The following is a 22,470-nucleotide window of genomic DNA, read 5'->3' on the forward strand; positions in this document are numbered from 1 at the left end:
TATGTATAGCACATAGAATGTGAGAAAGTAATCAAAATGCCATGTGTGAAGAATAACTTTGATGGAAAAGCAAGGTGAAAACTGAAGAACAGCTGTAATACATGAGAAGAAAGCAACACAAAGAATGAAGAAGAATCTGATAAATTGAAAAGAAAATCAGTAGGGAAGACAAAGGTCTCCATTTTCCTGATGTAATGGCATGCTGACATCATCTCCCTCACCATCACTGAAGTTAATCAGAAATTGTGCATGTGCTACAGAAAGAATCTTGGGCTTTTTACAAGCTGTATTTATGAAGAAAGCATTGATGTTAGTGGGGATCCAGTTACGCAATAGCTAAATCAAAATGGTCAAAAATATTGAGTCATCCTTCACCACCAAATATTCAAAATCACCACAATGATAATCAAAAATAACTGTTTTATTTTCCTTATGTTTTCAATTCCTAATGTTGCTATTTTAAAGACTTTCTCTGCACCCGTGAAATTTTGTCTGTTTAAAGAAAAAAACATAATTGTACCTAGAATACTCCCATATCACTGTAGGCCACAGAAAATTTTACATTAAAAATAAAATACTACTAATAAAAAAATTTGGGCTGAGAATAAGATTTCAAAAGAGAACAAAACAGAATAAATGAGACTTTCTCTAAGTCTGAAAAATCACGGTCTGTTTGGTTTTGGACATTTTTTAATTGACTTGCCCAAAGAATACCAAGGCGTTTAAAAATTTACATAGTGTCCCTCTGGAAACTTGAACTAGTTCCAGTAAACAAACAACCAGACAGACAAAGCCAATTTGGGCCATAAAGTCCCCTGAACGATATTTAATTGATGTTGTAGCTATTAGTGCTTACCTTGAATATCTGCAGCTCTTCTAGGACCACCTCCTCCTTAGTCCACTTCTCCTTTGTGATACTCACAACTTTCAGGACTGTGCCTACGTCTGAAACAAATGTTCATCATGTAAAACCCACAGTCATGTTTCAATATGTATAGGCCACCCCATTTCATGCCCTGTGGATAAAGCTAATCCATCAAGGATGTAGCTTTCAAACAACATATATCCCTATTGCATCTACTGCTGTCTACAGAGCTCTCTACAGTACATTTATGGTTTTACTGTATGGTTGAGCCAAGTCTGCTCCTGGCAGGAATGGTCTAATGCTCCTGCTACACAAACACAGACAAACATGTCCATACTGCCAGCTAGAATTTTATGCACATTTCCCTGAGCCACTACTGGGGCCCATCTGACCCCAGAAAGAGCCAGCTCAGGGAACTGAATTGGCAAAAAATTATTTCCTCTTTTTTATAGAATTATTTTGCTTCCAGTATAGCCCCTTAATCATAAGTAAGTTTCATTTTAATGTGAAGAGTTAAGCAATGCACTTTTTTCATTTATCTTTTAATTTAAAGAAATATTTGAACAAGATCTCCAATCAACATCAAAATCTTAATTTAATCATTACAGAAATTATTTCTTTGGAGTTACCTATAGAATTTTTTAAAGTTAAATCTATTAATCAATTTTAACCTGTATCCCTGCTTGGTGAAAAAATAATCTGCTCATTTCATGTCAGACCATTACACATAACTGAACCTTGAATGGCCTTAAAAAGAACTCAAAAAATGCTCAGGGGAAGTGGGCTGGGGGTGCTGGGATGTGGAAACGACAGTGCAGCTTAGTCCTAAGCATTATGAATAGTATTGAAACTATGAAAAATAATATATTATAACGGAAAGAATGAGACTTTCATTCTTGTTTTCTTAAATGACTGAAGATCATATTACCAATCAAAGCCAAAATTATTTCAGTTTGCCTTATGTATTAGAGTTTTTTTTCAGTGTTTGTTTGACATAAGTGCCAAAGCCTGCATATGTCCAGGTTGGTTGTATACATTCAAACATATAATAAGCTACTGTTATATCCATACTCAGTCTCTCTGTCTAATATTTAAAATTTTATCTTTGAGTCCATTTGTTTCCTTATGATGAGTTTAAAGGAGAAAATAGAATAAAACTATGTACTTTTGGAAAAGAAAACTCACTTTTAAGGAAGGCACTGGAGAAAAATATCTGCATATTAAGGAGTGCCATCTAGTGACTGTATGGTACTTGCTGGCCTTGACACCTCTGAATCTGACTATTTACACTTGAAGAGTTACTGTTAGTGCTGGCCAGGAGCAGTTAACCTGGGAGTATTCAAGCTGCTGGTCTCTCATTATAATTTTACTCCAATGAAAAACTTTATAATGGAGGACAACAAACATCTAAAAACAACCTCTATAGCCACTAAAAGATTTTGTACATTTTTACAAGTGAACTCATTTTCTCAGGCAGCTAAAGTTCAAATTACTTTTTCTCACTATTATCAGAAGAAAAGTAAATTGTAGTGAGAACTCACAAATCCTAGGCATTGCAAAGTTTGGGAATGGGTTCTCTTTCCTTCTTTGTTAACTGCATTAAATAGTGTTTTCAGAAAGCAACAAGAATTTTACGTCATCATGGCTAAAGCTCATTCCCAGCCTTTTCAGTCAGAAGGGGAGAAAACAACACTGTGCTTTTCTCTTTGACACCACTGCACTGACTTGTGGGGATCATAGAGGGACTCTCACATTGTCTTTTTTTGGAAGACAAGAGTTGTGAAACATGTTTTGCTGAAAGACATGCATGGTCCAATAGAGAGGCTATCTATGGACTCGTGTGTGTGATAATGCAGCTGGGAAACTTAGGAAGGCTGAGACATTCCACACTTTAAAAAAAGACAGTGCTCTGGGATGATTCACTCCTTTCCCCAAATTACTCCAGAATATCCATACCTATCAAACCGTGCTATATGACACAAAATTGGCTCATAGGCCAGATAAAATGCTATGTAACCCCACAGCACTGGGATAAGATTCAAACTGAAATCTTAATTTCCTTGCAGCTCATGGCAGTAGCTCATCCACTTCACTTGAATAAACCCTGTCACCCCCATATACCTTAGTTTCACCTTCTGTAAGGTGGGAATAATGGTAATGACCTCCTTACTAAAGCACTCAGATCTACCAGTGAGAAGTGCTTTATAAAACCTATATAGAATGACAAGTGAGAGAATGTGAAATTACGGATTAAGAACAAAAAAATCTAGTGGAGTAAAATTGTAGATTATTACTTCAGAAGTGTTATGAATAGTTATGTTAGTATTTCTTAGCACACCTTGCTGTTGGGTGATTCATACAGTGATTCTGAATTTAATTATTATGGTAAAACTAGACTTTTTTCCTTCAGGCATATATCTACTATAAAAATGCATATAGATACATAATTATCCATAGAAAAATTGCAAAGCAGTCTTTTTTCCTGACAGAGTAGTTTAACCTCTCTCTGTTCAGTCTTGGTTGTCATGTTTGGAGCTGTCATGTTGCTAATTTATATCTTTAAAATTATTTGAGTGGAATTGTTGCCTTAGGCTCAGTCTGAAATCTTTCTTAACTGTTCAGTGTCACATGAGATATAATGCTGAAGCACCATGTCATTACTGATAATAGCAAGTACTCCTTGGAGCTATTAAGGTTAATTTTTTTCCTTTTAATTTTTTATTGACATGCTTCCAGCAGGAATTTGAGCCAGACTACCATGTGATGTAGAGACAAGTACTGAATGGTACTTGGAGTATAAGAAAGTCTAGGTACTCTAATCCTTAACTGGTTTATCACCTAGGCACCAGGAGGAAGGCATTCAAATCCCAAATGTAATAATCCCTTGATCTGATGAATTAGTCTAGTCCTGACACTTGCATGAAGACCTGGAACAGAATCAGCTGCACCTAAATGTTTCCTGAAGCTGCATCCGTAGGAAAAAGATGTTAATTAACAGGCTTATTCAGGATCTGCTGGGCTAAAAGTGTTCTAAAAGGATGTGGCTTGTGTAGATTGACAGTGGAATTCTTCTCTCATACCTGTTCCTAGGAAGATAACATCGTATTGCCCATCCTCTGCCATGACGTGATCCACCACAATCTGAGTCAGGCGATAGTCCACGTTGATCCGAGTGAACACCGGCGCTCCCGTCACTGGGTAAACGGATTTGTACATCAGCGGGTGGCGTCTGATAAAGCTAATGACTTCGTCAGGGAAGTCTCTTGTAGACTTTATGAGTGGATCGTAGGTTTTGCTTGGACACTGAATGGAAGAGAGGGAACAAGAAGATGAGAGGAATTTTAGGAAAGAAGTACAAGTAGAAATCAAGTTTTCCATGATTTGTGAAATCAGTAAGAAAACAGATTTTTCGGAGATTTTTCTCATCCCAAAACAGCACTTTGCCACCAATATTATATTTTTTTAAAGCATTGCTTTAAAACCAGAGAAATTCCCATGATGGGCTCAGTATGTCCTTCTCATTCCCAGCCACACTCACGGGCAAAATATCACACTGGGTATTTTACAAGGACAAGGAGGCTGAGACTGGAGGGAAGGAGACCTTTCAAGCTCTCTAGCTCTCATTTCAAGGCGCAGGCAGCAGCACGCAGATGAATTTGCTACATGCTGATCGAAACAGAGCAAATACCAGTGTATGGATCTGCCAACAGCAAGACTGGGGAGCCCTCCTGTGGCTGTCGTGGGATGAGCTCAAGTGTTTGAAGCGCAGCATCTCATGGTTTTCCTGTTTTCAGTATTTCTGCTCCTCTTTTCGTGGACGAATTTCTGCCCTGTTGATGCAGTGAGTCACAACTGAGCAAGATCCTCCCCGGCATGCCCTGATGTTGGGCTAACAGCTTGGTTTCTCCTGGAAGATCCACTCAGATCCTTGTGACAGAAGGCCCCTACTAAATTCTTCAACTGCATTCTTTTTTCCAGACTGTAACACCCATATCTATATTTTCCCTGTATATGTCAGGAAATAAGAAACCATAACTTTTCAGTGACTGCACCTCCTCCACCTAGCACTTTGACAGGTTCTGAAGGTACCAGATGATCCCTGTAGCCTTTATTTCTCAAAAATTACTTTCCTTATTCATCCACTTAGCTGACACTCTTGACCAGTTGCACAGCTCAGCTGCTGCAGCATCCTTTTCTCCAGGTTTGAATAGCACAGTCTCATCCTCTTTTGGTCCAGACAACCTGCTACAGCACTTACTCCTTCAGATACCTCCCCAGTGTCACTCAATTACTGCTGGGGCTGACTCCCACCTCTCTTAGGTCCATATTGACTAATCCCTTCAGCTGTTTTTTCTGCTTACACAAGTAAATATGTTTTCCACATATTCCACACATCACGCATCCTATAAACCTAAATCTTCAATCTTCATCAAGTTTTTCCCTTCTGTGCTTTTTGGGATGCAGGCAGGAACATATTTGTAAGATGAGTCATGTTGATGACCCAAGATCTCTCATGCTTACCTATCTGCTTTTCTCTCCATGGCAGTTTGCACCTCTTTTCTGTCCCTGGTTTTACACTTAGTCTCTAATCTAAGTCTGAGAAAACTCCTGTTTTGAATCTGGAGGGATCTAAATGTGTTAATGGAGCACTAGAAATCCTGAATAAGATGAACTGGACACTGGACACATAGGATATTGGTGACACCCTTTTACATATAAACTGATTGCTTCTTCTTTAACACTAATTTTAAGTAAGTAATCCCTGTGTTTTCTGCCAGGTGGAGCCCTAACACTGTCTGCAAAGAAAGAAATGTGATGAAGTACTGTCTTTGAAGCTTGTCAGGAGAAAGTTAAGATTTTTGTGGAGTTGCAATACAGTTCTCCTTCATGGCAATTTTGACAGAGGCAACTTTAGTTCACACTCCCACCTCTCCGGTTTGACATGTGTTGAATCTATGGTGACAGCTAAGGGCTTGTAGTTAGGATTTGTTCCACCATGGAAGGTTAGGCATTATCCAAAACATTCGCATTAGGAACAACACACTCAGTGCCAAAGGCTGAGCTTGCCCTTCCTTCCATTGCCAGTAAACTCCCTTCTCACAGCTATACAACATCAGCCTCTAGCATAGAATCCATCCCCGTGGGCTCAGTACCAGCCAGGATCTGTGTCTCCCTTGGGTTTCCACAGCCTGCTCTCTCGCTGGGCTGAGGGATGCACAGAGGTCATCCTATGATAGTGCTGGCTATGAAGGAAATGTAGCCCCTGCCCAACACACACAGGTAGGGTGTGCACACTCCTGAGGATGAATTCCTCATGAAGTAAATACAGCTAATACAGTGCAGAATGATTCTTATCATACACAGTTCTATGTGTACATGTCCCTGTATAAATACCCTAAATGCAAAGGCAGTAGCAACTAAACACAAAATTCTGACTGAGAAAAATCTTCTCAAAAGTATCAGAAACTACCTATATATTCAGGAACCAAAGAGGCCAGTGAGGCACAGACCAGCTGATGTTCTACATCCACATCTATGGCCACACCTGAAACGTCTGTTGGGGTCAGTTCCTGCTCTACCTTAGACCCCAACCACTGCCACAGCAGTGCCACAGGGAGGGTGCCACTTGGAGAATACTCCATCCTAGCATTAAACAGCACCATGACTATGGGGTTTGCACTTGAACCTGACCTCTGCTTTTAATTAACAGAGTTGTAACTTATGTGATTTAACGGTCTACAACCTATTTGCATTCCTTGTTTGGACTGAATTTTACAGCTATCTAGAGAGCTCACTGACTTTGTACAAGTGTCCACTTGCTTAGTGTTATTTCAATTCCTAATAGTTAAGTCTGTGCATCCCCATCTTCATAAAGGATCTGAAATAGGTTTTGGAGATTTCTCCATGAACAGTAAATCTGTGCCAGCTTGAATTAGGACAAATTCCATCACATATTCAGTGGTTTTGTATCACTGTACAATTTCATATATAGGTGTGAAAGAAAAGACAAGAAAAAAATAAAGGGTTGTATTGTTCTGTGATAACTGTTCAAAAGGCAGTTGAATATAAGCAAGAAAGAAGAAAAGTCCTATGAAAAAAAACCATTCCATTGAAAACACATGTTGCAGTGAGCTTTCCCTAGAGAGTTTCTGAGAGCAGTCCTGTAAGAATTTCACCCTCTAGCTTGCTGGGTATGATCTCCCACCTTCTTTTTTCTGCTGTGCTTTCCTGAATGAAAATCTTTCCAAGGTTACATCCTTGAGGTAGGCTGTAATCATCTTGGCTTTTGAAGATAGCAATATCCATTGAATAATTTCACAAAGAAATATGACTTTGGGACAAAAAATAGACTTTGGGATAAAAAAATAAAGCAAACCACAATACGAGATAAATGTTTCAGACAGCATGATAACTACCCAGAAACCAAATCATGTGCACAATTTTCACACAAGCAGTAACTCAGGAATGAACATTTTCATCTTACCTTTAGAACAACCGAGTCTTTGTTGCTTATATCACAATTAGATGTCAAAAACCCTAATGATTTCAAAAGGATGTTCACCTTTACAGTTGTTGAACAGAAATTTTTGGAATAAATAGAGAGAAACTTGCATGACAACTTTGTCTTTGGATCAAAAAAATTCACTTCTTCAATTCCTCAACCATGCAACAACTCTCTTCCCCCTCACTATGTACTTGAGGTTGACTTTCCCTTGTATGTCCATTTTCTGTGGTTCATGTTCTCACTTGCTACTCTGAGTTACCATGAGCATCTTCTGGAAGTCTACTGATTGCTCATCTATCCACAGCTCAATCCCAGAAGTCCATTTCTGTGTGAAAAATGGAAGTAGCCCCTTGGGTCTTAAAGATCTCCTAGATTTTTGCCAAAAATGTATCAACAGAGGAAGATAAAGCAATGACATCACTCATTAAAAACCACTAGGAAAAAATGTCTAATAATATGGAACTAGAGAGCTGCTACAGTAATCCCAAAGGCCCAAACCCTACCATACATGATACAGGTAAATCTTTTGCCAGCTTGCAAATTAATTTAGAAGAAACAAGGACTAAGGGTCTGATTTACAGATCTGCTTAATTCAACAGGGCCTTTTCTAATTATTTCAGTGGGTTTTGGATCCTATCCTAAGGCAGCATGACCACCAAGAACAGCAGGGCAGGTGTGACCCTGTTATGCTTGGCTGAGGGAGTTATTTCCAGAGGCGTCACTCACTGTGGCATGATGGATGGAACAAGGGAATGAGAAATTCATTTTGGCCATCCTTTGGCAAAGTCCTCAGGCAGTTGTCTAAAGCTGTGTCCACCCATCACTGCAGAACAATTCCTGTAGGCTTGTGCTTCCTTTCCTGGCTATCAATAGGATGTAGGATGATAAAGGCTGCATGGACAAGTGGGTGAGTGAAGTAACCTTTCATCTCTGAAAATGTGAGTTCACATCCTGTTGCAGGTCTCATGATAATGATACCAGTGTTCTCTGCCCAGGTCATAGAGGACATTTATTCACATCATCAGCACCAGATGCTGTCTCAGATACGTGACATCTCCCACTGGAGACAATAAGAGATTGACTTTTACATCAAATGTTCACAGGAGTAGGTTGGCAGAGTTGTTTCATGTGGACTAGAATAGGATCTGGCTTCATAAAAGTTCTTATAACACCATCACTGTGCTCTCTCAGCATTTTCTGCTTTTGCAATAGGGTGGGATTCATCTCTCCTGCCTTAGATTCACATCTTGGCCGCTTGTGAAATGCACAGAGGGGCTGCCTATATTTTTGTTTCTGATAGAGAATTCTTAACAACCAGTTCATGTGTGATGCTTTTGTTCTAGATAGCTGACATCAAGCAAAATTAATCACATTAAATTATTCAAATAAGTACTGCTAGATAAGAATTTTGTTGGAAATTTATTCACCATACAATTTATTCTTGAGGTTGCTTAGGCCTTTCCTTCCAGGAATGACAACTTGATACAAATATACATGTTAAGAAATGAAAAATAAACAGAAAAACCTAACAACAACAGAAGACAAAACCCAAGAGAAACAAATCTGGAAGTGCTAGGGACATCTCTATTCAACTGCCTTATAAACTCTGTGGCACAAAACTTTTAAAGAATCAGTCCACCAGTTACTTAAAGTTTTTGAAATGCCTTCCGTGTGAGCTCAGTTTGACAATAATCACTCTGGATTAAGTCCTGATCCCAGGTGATCTACACAGATGCCTTGTATTCCCTCACCTGTTATTTGTATCCAAAAGTAGTCATGAGGTGGTAAGTTAAGACTAACCTTTCTCAAATAAAAGCAAATGCACACTAAATTAACAACACGACACAGACGTAAGTTTTTCTCCTTTTTTCACTTGTCTTATTAAATTTGCAGCTTAGCAGAGTGCTGGATGTGTAGATCTCACACAGTACTGAGATACACGGTGTGACTGTGTTAACATTATGTGGGAACTGTGGCCAAGATTTTTGAAAGCTGGTGCCAGAAGTTGGGCTCCTAAATAAACCTCTAATTTGCCAAACTGCATAGTGCTTCACACCATCCAGTAAGCGCTGCTGGATCTAACACCTATTAAAATTGTGACAATTATTTGGGAATGTAAAAACATATCCTTTTCATTAATAATGCATCTGTAGTTCAGCAGTGCTGATGTCTACAGACAATTTTAAAAGCAAATGCTGTTCCCCAGGAGCTTCAAAAGAGTTTCTATTCCAAGTGTGTTGAAAATCTCAGTATAAAAGTGTCTTGTCACATGGATCCTTGGACCCACTTAACACTGAGACTCAAGCACCCACAGGCTAGATACTCAGCAGGGACTTGATAATATTGAGTGCAGTGGGCATTTGCTTGGTGCATTTTAGAATGTCCAGGTTGAGAATTTTTATGCATTTCACAAGAAGAACTAAGAACTATGCTAGCAAGTCACTCTTGTGAGCATTTGAAGCATCCAGTGTGAAACATTAAAGAGTGAAATATTTCTTAGACCTCTTCCTTATCTGGGAATTAGATGTCTTAGTCTGGGCTTCCATCCTAGGAGAAGTGTCCCTCATCCTGAGAACTTCTCCCCCCTTTCTCTTGAGGGTGTTTTTCTTTTCACAGGTCAATTACCTCTCAGCTAGCCAAAAATAGAAACTGTAAAGTCTTCTAGGCTCTAAATAAGTTCCCCTATCACTGATCCATCTAGCAAAAAGCAGAACACAGGAACTATCCTCAACCAGTCACTTCTGTGTTAAATGGGGACCTCCAACACACCCAACACATTGAACTTTATTTGTAGAGTTTATAAAGAAATGCTGCAAAGGCTGCATCCCAAGGGGGTAAGATTCAACACTGAAGACTGGTGAGAGCTTCCAAGATGCCCAGAAGTACTTTAAAAATGGGGTACTTATAGATTTATGGTCTTGTGCAGATTAGATAACAGTTCAGAGATGACTCTCAGGGCACAGACACTTATGTGCCTTTAAAGGTTCAACCATAAGGCCTTCTGAAGCTGAAACTTGGATTCCTCAGTGGTCTAAGTGCTGTGTGGCTTCTCCTCTGTAGTCTGATCAGAGCTGCACAATATATTTTGCATTTGGACATGCCTGAAAAAAGCTTTAGTGCTTCCCTACAGGGTGGAAGAGTTGTGCCAGAAGGACTGGACACTCAGTAGGGAGACGTTCATACTAACCTTACAGCTATTCAGAGTGAGCCTGGAAGAGCGCAGGGGAGAGAGAACAAATCAGGTTTGGAGGAGACAAAGAAACAGTATAAATTTTCAATGGAATCAAACTCACCTCAACAACAAAAATCACAAACAAAAAATTTAAGTCCTTATTTTTTTAAGGGTTTGTAACCCACTGGTTCTGCAAGATTTATTCTACTCTGTTCTTGTGTTTGTCCTGAACACTTCGTATTGCTTCTCCATTTAACACACCTGTGCTGTTGATAAGTGAGAAAATTAGGAGAACATTAATCTGAGGATAACTGAGCTGAGACCAGCTGGGTTAGTGAACTTGACTTTGCAGGTGGCACTTTGCAATTCTCTGCTGACCTCTGCCATCAGGAAACATGGCAGGGCTTGCAGCATTTCCAAAGGCTGCTATGAACTGGAATGTGATTCATCTTGGGGAAAGCTGGTTGGTAAGTAACAGAAGGTGTAGGAGGCTTTCTGAGGAAAATAAACCTATAAAGTGAAACATTTCACTTAATTAAGCAGCCCCATTTACAGTGGGGAGATCAAAGAACAGAGGAACTGGAGAAGCAAAGAATGCAGTCTGTCCCATAAAAGATATGTGAAACAGGAAGATAAGTCTAAAAATAACAAGGGAAACCTGTGCAACCCTCAATGTTTTATGAAAAAGCTTATTTAAGCAGCAAAACTAACCAGACGGGAGGACAAGGGGAGGCTTTTTGGCAGACAGTATTTCTCTGTGGCACAGCCAAGTCCCAGCAGGATGGACACCACATCTTCTTCAGCCTGTGCACTGGATTAGCAGAAGAAATAAAGGATGGGGCTTCACTGAAGAGAGGGGGAAAAACCAATAAAGACAAAAAAATATGAAGAAAAGATGAAGCTGAGTCAGGGGACATTTAGGTTAGATATCGGAAAAAGGTTCTTCACCCAGAGGGTGGCTGGGAACCAGAACAGGCTTCCCAGGGAAGTGGTCACAGCACCAAGTCTATCAGAGTGCAAGAATCATCTGGACAATACTCTCAGGCACATGTTGTGATTCTGGGTGTCCTCTGCAAGGCCAGGAGTCGGACTCAATTATCCTGATGGGTCACTTCCTACTTAGTACATTCTATGATTAGAGGAGAATATGAGGATTTGTAAGGGAATTTGTTTCAAAAAAAAAAGAAAACACAAAGAATTCAAGAGCTTGAGTCCATATTCAGATCTGGAGTGGAAAGAGGTGAGACATTAAACTCTTCAAATGGACAAAAGCAAAGTGCTGAACTGTTTCTTCTGGTAGCTAAGTGACTCAGACTGCAATGTTTTTACCTTGCTTATTCATAGCTTAGTTTTGTCTTTTGGCAAATCAGTTAGTAAAATATCTAGATACACCAAAAATATTTGGTGTTGCCTTGAATAGCAGTTAACAGTCCTATGTTCTGCAGTAGATTAGAGTAAGTGTTCATCTGGATTTTTAAATACTGACATTCCTCTAAAAATCTGACCTTAATGACACTTACCATCAATAAAATGAGGATCACTCCTGTATATGCCATCAAATTTCCAAATGGGTGCTGTGAGTTGCTGTCATATAGCTAAATAAACTAGAAAAAAGTGGTTTTTTCTCTTAATTCACTGAACATCTTATTCAAACACCTTCTGTGATCACCAGGAGCACGTTATGAAAACTCTGCTTCAGATTGCAGAACACACTTTAAAGAAAGTCCTCCATGGTTTCTTTATTAATGGATAATTTCCTAAGTGAAACCCTAAGAGACTGGAAGAAAACTGGATTTGTTATCTGGGGACAGCTGCAGACATGCGAATCCAATTTTCAAACAGCTAAAGCAGATAGAGCAAAAGCCCCCTTGCTTTTCAACTCGCCCTTTGCGTCAGGGCTGCCTGATTCGTGTTGTTTTCTGTCTCTTTATATTTTCAGCTTCCAAATGGAAATAGATTTGAAGCCTCGCCTCTGTTTAATTCCCATTATTTCCAGTTGCGCTTTAATACTGTTGAGAGAAGTTAAAGAGCTGTATGTTTTGCAGTGTCAATGGTGTGGAGTGTGCCAGAGGTGCCATTTCACCCAGTCCAGTGATCATCCAGTGACAGCAGAGGGCAGGCAGACCCCGCTGCAGCTCCAGGACCACGGGCAGGCAGGGGCTGCTGCTGCTGCTCGGCATTGCGAAGGCATGATATCACAGTCATGTTCAGAGTTTATCTCAGACACAAATTGCCACAGGAAACATTTTGTCAAAATTTCAATATCACAGTGGTCACAGCCTCTATAGTGAGCAGCTTTATTTACTTAGGAGATAAAGGCAGCTGAGCAGAAAGTTAAATTAGGGTAAGCAGTCTCCTGCTTCTGTATAAATGTGGAAGGGAAGTCAATGCCTCTCTTAAAGCCAAGCATCAAAAGAAACACATTTCCTATTATAGCCATTTTTAGACTTTGCTAGTAACTTAAAATATAGGAAATATAGAATAAGAGCAGTGTTGGCTATGCCAGCTGTAGGCAGCACTTGGGAGGAGCTTATATTTAAAAAATGTTCTAGTAACTTAAAAAAGGATAGATTATCTCTCTTTGGCTTTGTTCTGAGCATTCCTGAACCACCTCATAACTGGCAAGGAATGATGAAATTAATCTTTAAGGAAGAGCATTTCAGCACTCCCAATGCAGCGTTCTGTAAGGCTCATGCCGCTTCTTTTCCTTGCCTTTGAGCACTATACTGCTTTTTCAGATTCCAGCCTAAATCTGTTCCTATCCAAGTTTGGCATAATCCATTACAAGAGTGTGGCATGACTCTACTTATTGGGATACTCTATATTAAACTACTGAGCCTGAAGTATTTTGCAGTCCAGCTCACTAAGACAACAGATAAAAAGCTATGCCGCAACAATATTTACCTTATCTATATAGTAAATATTACAGATGTCTTTCTTCTGAGAGCTTTCTTCAGTAAATCCACTTCCCTTTGCAGTCCTTAGTTAGAAAAACTCCTACAGAAGTCCACTGACTGTGGAGGTTCAAAGGATTTATGGTACTGTTTTATCACAGCTGCTGTCAGGTGCTTAAAGGGAGCAGTTGGGAGAGTTAAGGGTTGTCTTACGAAAAATATCCGTTTATCTTTAAACTTTCCAACTTTTAAAATACTTGCACCATGGATATTCAACTCAAATGATAAAGATCAGCACTGACATGCTTCAGCATAACATGCTTCCTTCCTTGAGAATCCCAGCTCAACCATGTGATGGCTAATACACTCAAAAATGCAATGAGCTTATGACGCGTCTATCTGTGCAGAGTGTTCATCCTTATGGGGCAGTGTGAATTTTCAAAGAGAGTTATTTTAATCTCTTTAGATGCCATGGGACCAGCTATTGTTCTCCCTGGCACCATTTTTGTACTTAAAACTAAATTTATCTGAAATTCTTAACCAGTCATAGAGTTACATGAAATTAAAAGAAAAAAAAAATAATTAAATGCAATCTTCTTTTCTGGGGCCACTACATATTTTCTGTGATAGAGAGATGCATAAGCCTGCAAAGCCTAAATTGTCTAAATTAGGCGCGATTTGCTCCATCAGCACAGATCCTGGGCAGGCCAAATCAGTCTCTGAGCCGCTTTGGTCTTTAGAGAGAGAGCTGCCTCTGAGGCTCGTGTGCAGCTGAGAGAAGGGAATCAGTGCTCAAGGTCTAACTTGCTGAGCCCTTGGACCACCATGTGCAACAAACAGCATGAGCTTGGACCATGCAAGTGAGTCCAAGGGAAGGATGATGAAGAAAAGGGACACAAGAAAAGGTGTAAAGACAGACTAAATTGATTAGACTATGTGGCTTGAAGCAAAGATTACATGTTCATGTGAGAGAAATAGTGCAGGAACACTCAGACAGCTTCTAGGAAATGTCCAGCCTTGACAGCTCACTGCTGGGCTGGATTTAAGCAGTTGCCTAATACTAGTTCATTGAATACCTGACCAAGAAAACGTCAAGCTATTCCAGATAAAATCATTGTTCTTTTACATTCTACATACAAAGGATTGATCAAAGTTGTTATGTTTTTAAAGGTGATGTATTTTTTTTAAAACACCACTTCTTCCTCACCTGTAATGTTGGTCTGTGCTTTCCCAAACTTGATACCATGACAGAAGTGGGAAAAGAAAACTTTAATAACTGTTTCAAAGTTTTCCTCCTTGTTTTGGCCTGAATGTTACAGCTGAAGTCTAAGAGACTGGGATTTAAAAGTGTTTCCAGATACCAGACTTCTCTTTTTCTTCCTGTTATTTACCTTTTATCACAGAAAATCTCCAGCAATTACCTCCATATTTTACTTCAAAACACAACATGTGCAAAACCACACAAAACAGAATTAATGGCATTATCTCAACAATTTTAACAGTCACGAAGATAACAGAAATACAAGACTTCAAATAAAATACCTCATCACAACTTAATACTCCATAAAGAAGTGGTTTTGGCCTTTTATGAAGTGTTGATACCTTAGAGGTGATCCCCAGAGATAGAAATATAGCTGTAGAGTGGGAGGCCACAATATGAGAGACAATCAGGAAATAGAAAGTCTGGACACAATGTTATCTCAGAGACATGGAAAAACGTATATTTATATACCTACAGGGTAGGTAGAAGAGCTGTCAACAGAGGGCAAAGAGTTGAGAGGATAATTTGAAACATCCTGAGTGGGAAATATAAATTACCAAGCCTGGGAGGGGTGTGAAGCATGACTGCCTTTGAGTAAAAATAGAAGTATGTAATTAAGGGGACACTTACTGTACCAGGTCTGGGATACGGGATGCGACCTTCGTACTGTACCCACCGATGATCTGCACTCTCCTTGTGAGCATAAGGGCCATTGAACACAGCTCTGATGTCTGCCATGCTGTACACACACACTGCAGAGCCCTTGAACACAGAGCTGAAAGAGAAGGTGGGTTGGTATGCACACTGCAAACGCCGCTTCAGAGCCTCAGCCAGTGAACTAACTCATTTCACAGAGTCTAAAGGGGTTTGGGTCAATCCTACACCTGACAGTTGGTATAAGTGGTGCTAAATAACAATATGTACAGGTCTGATAACTATAGATATTTAATGTCACTGTTTAAAGCTTTGCTTGGATGAAATCTGGATTAGCCTTTGGCACCGCTTGATAGATTGCCATTTTTTCTAGTGATAGTTTCTAATGATAATTTCCATCTATCATTTACTAGCTATTTTGATTAGAACTTTATGCAAATGAAGGACATTCCTTTCCACTGATATTATAGGTGAAGTCCCTGAGAATTACAAGTTGCATTGGATAGACAAAAAAACCCCAGACAACAAAAAAAAAAATCCCCATTTATTTATTTTTCTATGCATTTTTCCTTTTTAAATGTATTTTTCTAAAAAAACCTCCAAACATTTCAGTTCTCAAAAGAATATCATGCCAGGTTGTTGAGTGGCATGTGCTTTAGTTGCTTCATAAGCTATTTCATTCATTGTGAAATGTTTACTTCAATTTTAAATATTTTCTGTGGTTATATATATTCGTAGCTACTATAGTAACTGCTTCTGAATTAAAGAGTGCCTTGACAATTCTTCAGTGTACTAATACTGCTCAGCATTTGGCTAGTCCTTATTATTTACACTTAATTGAAAGGTTCTGGAGATGAAAGAATTATTTTCTTTCACTCAGTTCTACAGAAAACACCACACCATTGCAGCTGAGAGATCATTAATTAATTAATTAGTGTATCCCCTTGAGATAAAGTTGGGTTATTCTTTCATAAACTATAAAATCACTCAACTATCAGTTTTAGAGAGTAGTTTTGATACTAAAATCCAGCAGATGTCAAGATGCTGCTTACAGAAATGCTGCTAATGCTTACAGATGCTGCTTACAGAAATGCTATAAAGATTTGTCTTAAATAGCAAATACTGGTTACTTAATAAATATGATAGAAATTTATGAATCCAACTTCATGCAGTTGAAATAAACTAGTTTGCTTTTGATTGTCACATTTTCATTGTTTTTTACAATCATTCTCAAAAGTCAGGCACACAAAGGTTTAAGGACATAATTTATTATTTCTATTTCTGAAAAATAGTCCTCTAGTCCTCAGTGAGTAGAGCCCTGATATTTGAAGCCTTATTCCAGCAGTCTCTAACTGCTCTCAGGAATCAGGACCTAGTATAGGAGACCTGAGTATACAGAGAGTATAAAAGACCTGAGTAAGATCTTTAACACTTTTCCAGAGGCGAACATGATCCTGACACACACCTTGTTGTAGTGAAGACTCCATATACAAGAGGGTTCCTCTCGTCTCTTGTAGAAAGTAAGAATATATCTTCTGCAATGAGAAAAATACGGTTTAGGATTTTTTTTTAGATAGACGTCCACTATTTCTGTATTTACCGTTTATAATTTGGAGATTTGTAAAAACTATAACAAAGCTTTAATATGTATTTTTACTTATACCACATGGATTTGTGCTAATATTCTGAAATGTGTCCATTTGCAGTTAGTCTGGTTTTTATACAGAATCAATTTTTTCACTTTCCAGCTCCTGGAGGGGAAGGGATAAACCCCATAATTCTGATCAGAACTGTGGGACATCTGATAAAAGTCAGAGATTTCTACGACAATTGTTTGGAAGAAGAGTACAGTCAGAACAAGGCACAGTGCTTCTACAAACCCGAGTGGGAAAAACAAACAAACCCGAGTGGGAAAAACAAACAAACAAACAAACAAACCAATGCCCAAAACAAACAAAAACGAACAAACAAACAACCTCCTCCCCAGGCAATACTAATGTCAAAAGAGACCTATAAAGATAAATGAACTTACGTAGCTCATCAAAATGTGTGTCTGCTCCTTCGGGACCGGGTATGGAACACACAAGCCTGGCTTTCAGAAAAGTTGTCCACTTGTTTATTAGGCTCCTTTGGCCTCCCATATCATTCTAAAAAAAAAAAAAAAAAAAACTCACACCTTAGTATTAAACAGATAAGAGCTTTAACATACAGCAGCACAGACTGTGCATTTTCTGTCTGATTCCACAGTATGATCTTACCACAATGTCAAAGACTTTTTTTTTTTTATTTTATTTTTAACTAAAACATTGTAGGACAGCCTTTTTATAAGTAGCTCCTGTAGTTACTTCTCAGCTCAGAGAGTGGGCAACTCATACCTCCTAATTATACCCAAATCTGATTGCAAAGTTCTCTCACCAGCTCTACGACTGTCATGCTGTGAAAACATATGCCTGTATCATGTGATTTCTTGCTTCCTGTGATGCTAATTTTTGCAATCAGTCCTTCTTTGAGAATTCTTTAAAAACCAAATACTAGTACAGAAGCTGTTGGATAGGTTTCTCAAAAAAGAAAAACTATATTCATCAGCAGCTTACAATGTAAACACTGCCCTGTTTGCTTTGTGAACATAGTAGAGAGAGAAATGCATTCCAGGGAAAACCAGTCATATTATTTTAATAATCGTTGTTATAGAAATATCAATTTATCCTCCACAAAAGGTTTTTTTTTTTTTTTTTCATTTATTTTACTATGGGTTTCCAAAACATAAGCATGCTTCCCCAAATTTCCTTTAGTCATTGGAGAAAGAAAAAAATCTACAAAGGGTCATCTGAAATTTGAAATACTCTTCTGAAGGGTAGGTTTCCTTCTACTGACTTGGATCAGTAGAGGGATATGGGTAGTAGATTTTAGAAGATCTAAATTTTAAAAATCTGGAATTTTAAGAGTTTGTTAATTTATTCCTTCCACTAAGTACATGAAAAATCTAATTAATTACATTTATCTGTTTTCCATTGGTCTCAAACAGCAGAACAATTTAGGTTGCACAAAGCTATTTAGACCCCAAAATTTTTCATTCTGAAAGTAGTAAGGACAATGATATACCAGCAGGAACAAAGATTCAAACACTTGAAAGAAATGTTATATCACCAACAGTAGTCTCCCAGCCACAGGTTCTGAATTACCCCATGAAGGTTCCTACTTTTTTCATTTAACAACTCTGAAGCTTAGGGGGTCTGTGTTGTAAAATTCAGGACCAAAAATCTGACGACAAATATTCAATCACTTCAGATTCATTAGGAAAAATCAGTTTTTTTGTTAATTGACTTTGCAACCCTGAAGGTGTAGAACCAGTCAGTAAGAAATACTGGGTGGTGGAAATTACACATCATTTCCGAAGATCATATTTGACCCTTCAGGGCTGTGTCATGCACATTACAGGCATTCAGAAAGACGGGTTTAAGTGCTGAAATCACTTCACAAGGAGTAACACTTCTCGGGTAATGCACTCTAACCACTTTCCCTTTTCATGTACCTGCTACTTTTAAATAGATTAGCTCAGTTGGAAATGATTCCACTTTATATATCGCCTTTGGAACTCCTGCTCTTACAAGAATTGCTGCCTCCTCTCTTGATTTCCTGGGGTCCTGCCAAGTCTGAAGCTTTGCATCTACCCAACAGATTTATTACAAAGGTGTCAGAATTAGCAGCCTGAAGCCAATACCAAAAAGAAGCTCTGCCTGTGTGTGTTCTGTTCAAAGCCACAGCAAATAAACTTTGTGGTGCAGCTCAAACCAAACAATTACAAAGATGCAAAAAAGAATCTTAAAAAGCAAGAAGTGTTAAGCTTTTCTTTCCTCTGGCAATTTGGATTAGCTAAGCAATTCTCACATTGCTGGGCTTCCACTTAGATTTCTGGTGGATGCAGTGAAGCATCACAGGAGCCGAGATGTCTCTAACTGTCTGGCTAGGATCAGAACACAGGGAGAAAGTGATGGAGCTGGAATGGAAAAAGGACCCTTGTTTATCTCCTTCTCCTGTCAATACAGGCATTCAGCTTCTGCATGAGATGGAAAGATATGCACTTGTGTTTTACACCCTTAAGTTGTGATCCAACACAGCATTTTCACAAGTGCTTATTTTAAATGTATCAGTAGTTCCACTGAGTGCCTAAAGAGCTGTGTGAACCAAATACTGTGCTCAAAGAAAGCAATCTTAGCAAGTGCTATGTGCTTTAAAGTATAAGATTCCACTGGATTTAAGATTTATCCTTATTTAGGTGCTCTCAAGCCAGGACACAACGTTAACCATGTTACTTTAATTTAAGAGACATTAGAACTGACATTCTCTAAGTATGTCTTAAATATCCAAAGCTGCCAAAATAACACTGAAGAGTTTGTAATGGACGAAGGGGGTTTCAATGACCAGCCAGCGTTCCAAGAGCTACCAAGTCCTTCTGAAGACTGAGAGTGGCAAATTTATGGTGCAGAAATTGAGAAAGTGAAAAGACCTTTCACTGATTCAGAGAGTTGCATACATAATATGCTGACATATCCTTCAACATGCTTCTTCCTACCTCCATGGCTGAATGAAATACAGCGGATATTTTACTAGGAGGATGTTTTTGTTTGTGGTTTTGGGGCTTTTGGAGGATTTTTGTGAGCAGCAGCCATATAGTACTTTTCAGTTCTTTATGTCATCTCTGATTAATAGTGTCTTTCCTTTCCTACTATGTGCCCAGGATTCACTGACTGAGAAAATACAGGAACTGACAAAGGCCATGATGATTTTATCTACATATAGAATTAGCTCAGATCAGATCAAGGAGGTTCAGAAACTATAAATAGTATAGGCAAATCTTTGTTCATGGAGTTCAAGTAGTATTGATCTTACTAAGCTCTGGAAATGTCTGGCTTTTTCCTTACGTTATTTTTTGGTGTGTATTAGGTCAGCCTTTGAACCATCTTGAGACTTCAGGTGCTGAAGAACATGAGGTTGTTCTCCTTTCTTTCAGACCACGTTGGCATGAACTCATTCACTTTGCATCATATCTGCTCACTTCGCTGTAGATTTCTTGGACCATCATAGTTCATGATTATTGGCCACTGAGAGGATGCACAAAGGACATACTGGCCCAAAACATTTTTGAGAGTGGATTGCTACAGAAAGAAGACAGTCTCTTCTGTCAGGAAGATTATTTAATATCAGTCTGCAGTGAATCACTGGTGTACTCAAATGCTGTGAGCTGTCTGTAGAGCAGGACATTAATATAATAAGATGTACAGGATGGGTAGTCAGTGGATTAGAAAAAAATGGATGGAAGAGTGAAAATCACCAAAGCAAAGCCCAGTCAGTGCATTGGTGAACAGAAATAAGGGTTCAACACAGAGTCTTAGACTCCTAAGATGATTGCTGAACTGATTAACACTGAGCAAAGGTTTGGCTCAAGTCTGTTTAAGTGATAAACTGGTTGTACTGAAATGATTTTTGACAAGACATAGGGTCTGAAGACAAAGAACTCTAAATATTTCAGGGAGATGAGACAAGAAGACAAGATAAATTTAAGTGCTGAGAGAAGTGGAAAGCAGCATAAGCTAGCCTTTCATTCCAAAAATATGGCTAATCTCCTTGTAACAGCCAAGCAGCCTCAAGTATCTGAAATCTTATCTCCCAAAATATCACTTCTAAGCACACTGGATTAGCAGTGTTTACTATAAACTTTGTTACTGGACAGATGAAGGCACTTAAGACTGCATATTTCATTTTAAATATAAATAAAGCTTTAATTAGCACTTACTGTTTTGTACTCTCACAAGCTGCAACAAATACCAACACTTCTGCCTGAAATACCTTCTTTTTAGAAGAAAGAAGTGCTTCTAAAATCTTGGTTGATTGCGTTTGCCTGAGTTAGAAATTTAGATAATTGCCAACTAGAAGAGGAGGCTGTTCAATCTGTCACCTGTTGAGGAAATATTACCCCTATATATCACAAAGATTTAAACACAGAAATTATCTAGATAAAGGGGGAAGTAATCCAATATGAATTTAACAAATCAGATAGACTCTTATGCTACAGAAATCCTAAAATTTCTTCCCTTTTCAAAGAGATGGTTGTAAGAAATAATTTCTTGGAGTGAGAAATCTTGTTTCTACCAAACTACATTAAGAATTCAGCTCTCTGATATACAACTTCAATGAGCATGGCTAAGTGTATGGCTTTCTGATATCCAGGAAAAATGTTGTTTAAATGTCACAGTGTAAATTTTGTGAAGTAAATTAAGGTCATGTCATACACCTCTCTTGGGAGGCTTCCATGGAAATCTTAGTTTTCTGATCCTCAATTTATGTACAACTGAGCAAAACAACACATTTTTCAAACTCTCTAGTTAAAGATAACTATCATGAAAATAAAAACCAATAAAAAATATTCCTTTTTGATCAAGTGATTTAAAAATCAACTTATTAAAGACTTTCTGTTATATCTATTTTACATTCTATTGTATCTTATATATTTTATATAAATGTAACTTCATTAAAATGCACAAATGTTAGTCTTGGAATCCAGGAGGCAGGAAAACAGATGGCAACGAAGCTAAAGAACATCTGCATCTTTGGGGTTTTAAATCTCTTACTTGTTTGTAAGTAACAGTGACAAATTGAACATTAGAACAAAAAGTGCAGTTATCTGAAAAATCAGTCTACATCAAAGATGTCAAACACTGTGATTCATAAAACTTTAAAGACAGTAATTATCTTGAACAGCCTCTAAAAGGAAAAAAAAAAAAAAGAAAGAAAAAAGAAAAAAGACAATGAGTGGAATTTCTAGAAGCAGGTTATTAATTACAGCCAGTGGCAAGATGTGCAGAAGGACCATCCAAAGAGAATTCCTGTCCTGAATAAAAAGAAGCGTTGGAGAACAGAGGGGGAAAGTGCTGAAACTGCAAAAGGCCCTGGAGCCTTTCTCTTATTGAAGCTTAGCTACATTACAAAGCTACCAGAAACAAATGGTATCCCCTGCAGCAAAGCCATACATTAGGGAGGGAAAAAAACACCCCCTTCTAGCTGACTTTATAAATGGAGAAGCAGCCAACAGTCTTCTTTAAATTATGTCGTCAAATTCAT

General features: G+C 38.5%; 1 protein-coding gene across 3 annotated transcripts in view; it reads right to left on the minus strand.

The window, feature by feature from the left end:
* Window positions 1-22,470, minus strand: part of SEMA3D (semaphorin 3D) — a 139,943-nt gene that overhangs the window by 19,510 nt on the left and 97,963 nt on the right. For all 3 annotated transcript variants that reach the window (XM_027883643.1, XM_027883642.1, XM_027883644.1), the window contains exons 9-13: window positions 17,384-17,498; window positions 16,817-16,886; window positions 15,328-15,472; window positions 3,946-4,168; window positions 857-945 (exon numbers count right to left, since the gene is read on the minus strand). In XM_027883643.1, the coding sequence (XP_027739444.1) occupies window positions 857-945; window positions 3,946-4,168; window positions 15,328-15,472; window positions 16,817-16,886; window positions 17,384-17,498 (642 nt within the window). The remainder of the gene's footprint in view (window positions 1-856; window positions 946-3,945; window positions 4,169-15,327; window positions 15,473-16,816; window positions 16,887-17,383; window positions 17,499-22,470) is intronic.

Source organism: Empidonax traillii, unplaced genomic scaffold, assembly GCF_003031625.1.
Source record: "Empidonax traillii isolate 1590-97213 ecotype Southwest subspecies unplaced genomic scaffold, ASM303162v1 scaffold131:size1687323, whole genome shotgun sequence".
NCBI lineage: Eukaryota > Metazoa > Chordata > Aves > Passeriformes > Tyrannidae > Empidonax > Empidonax traillii.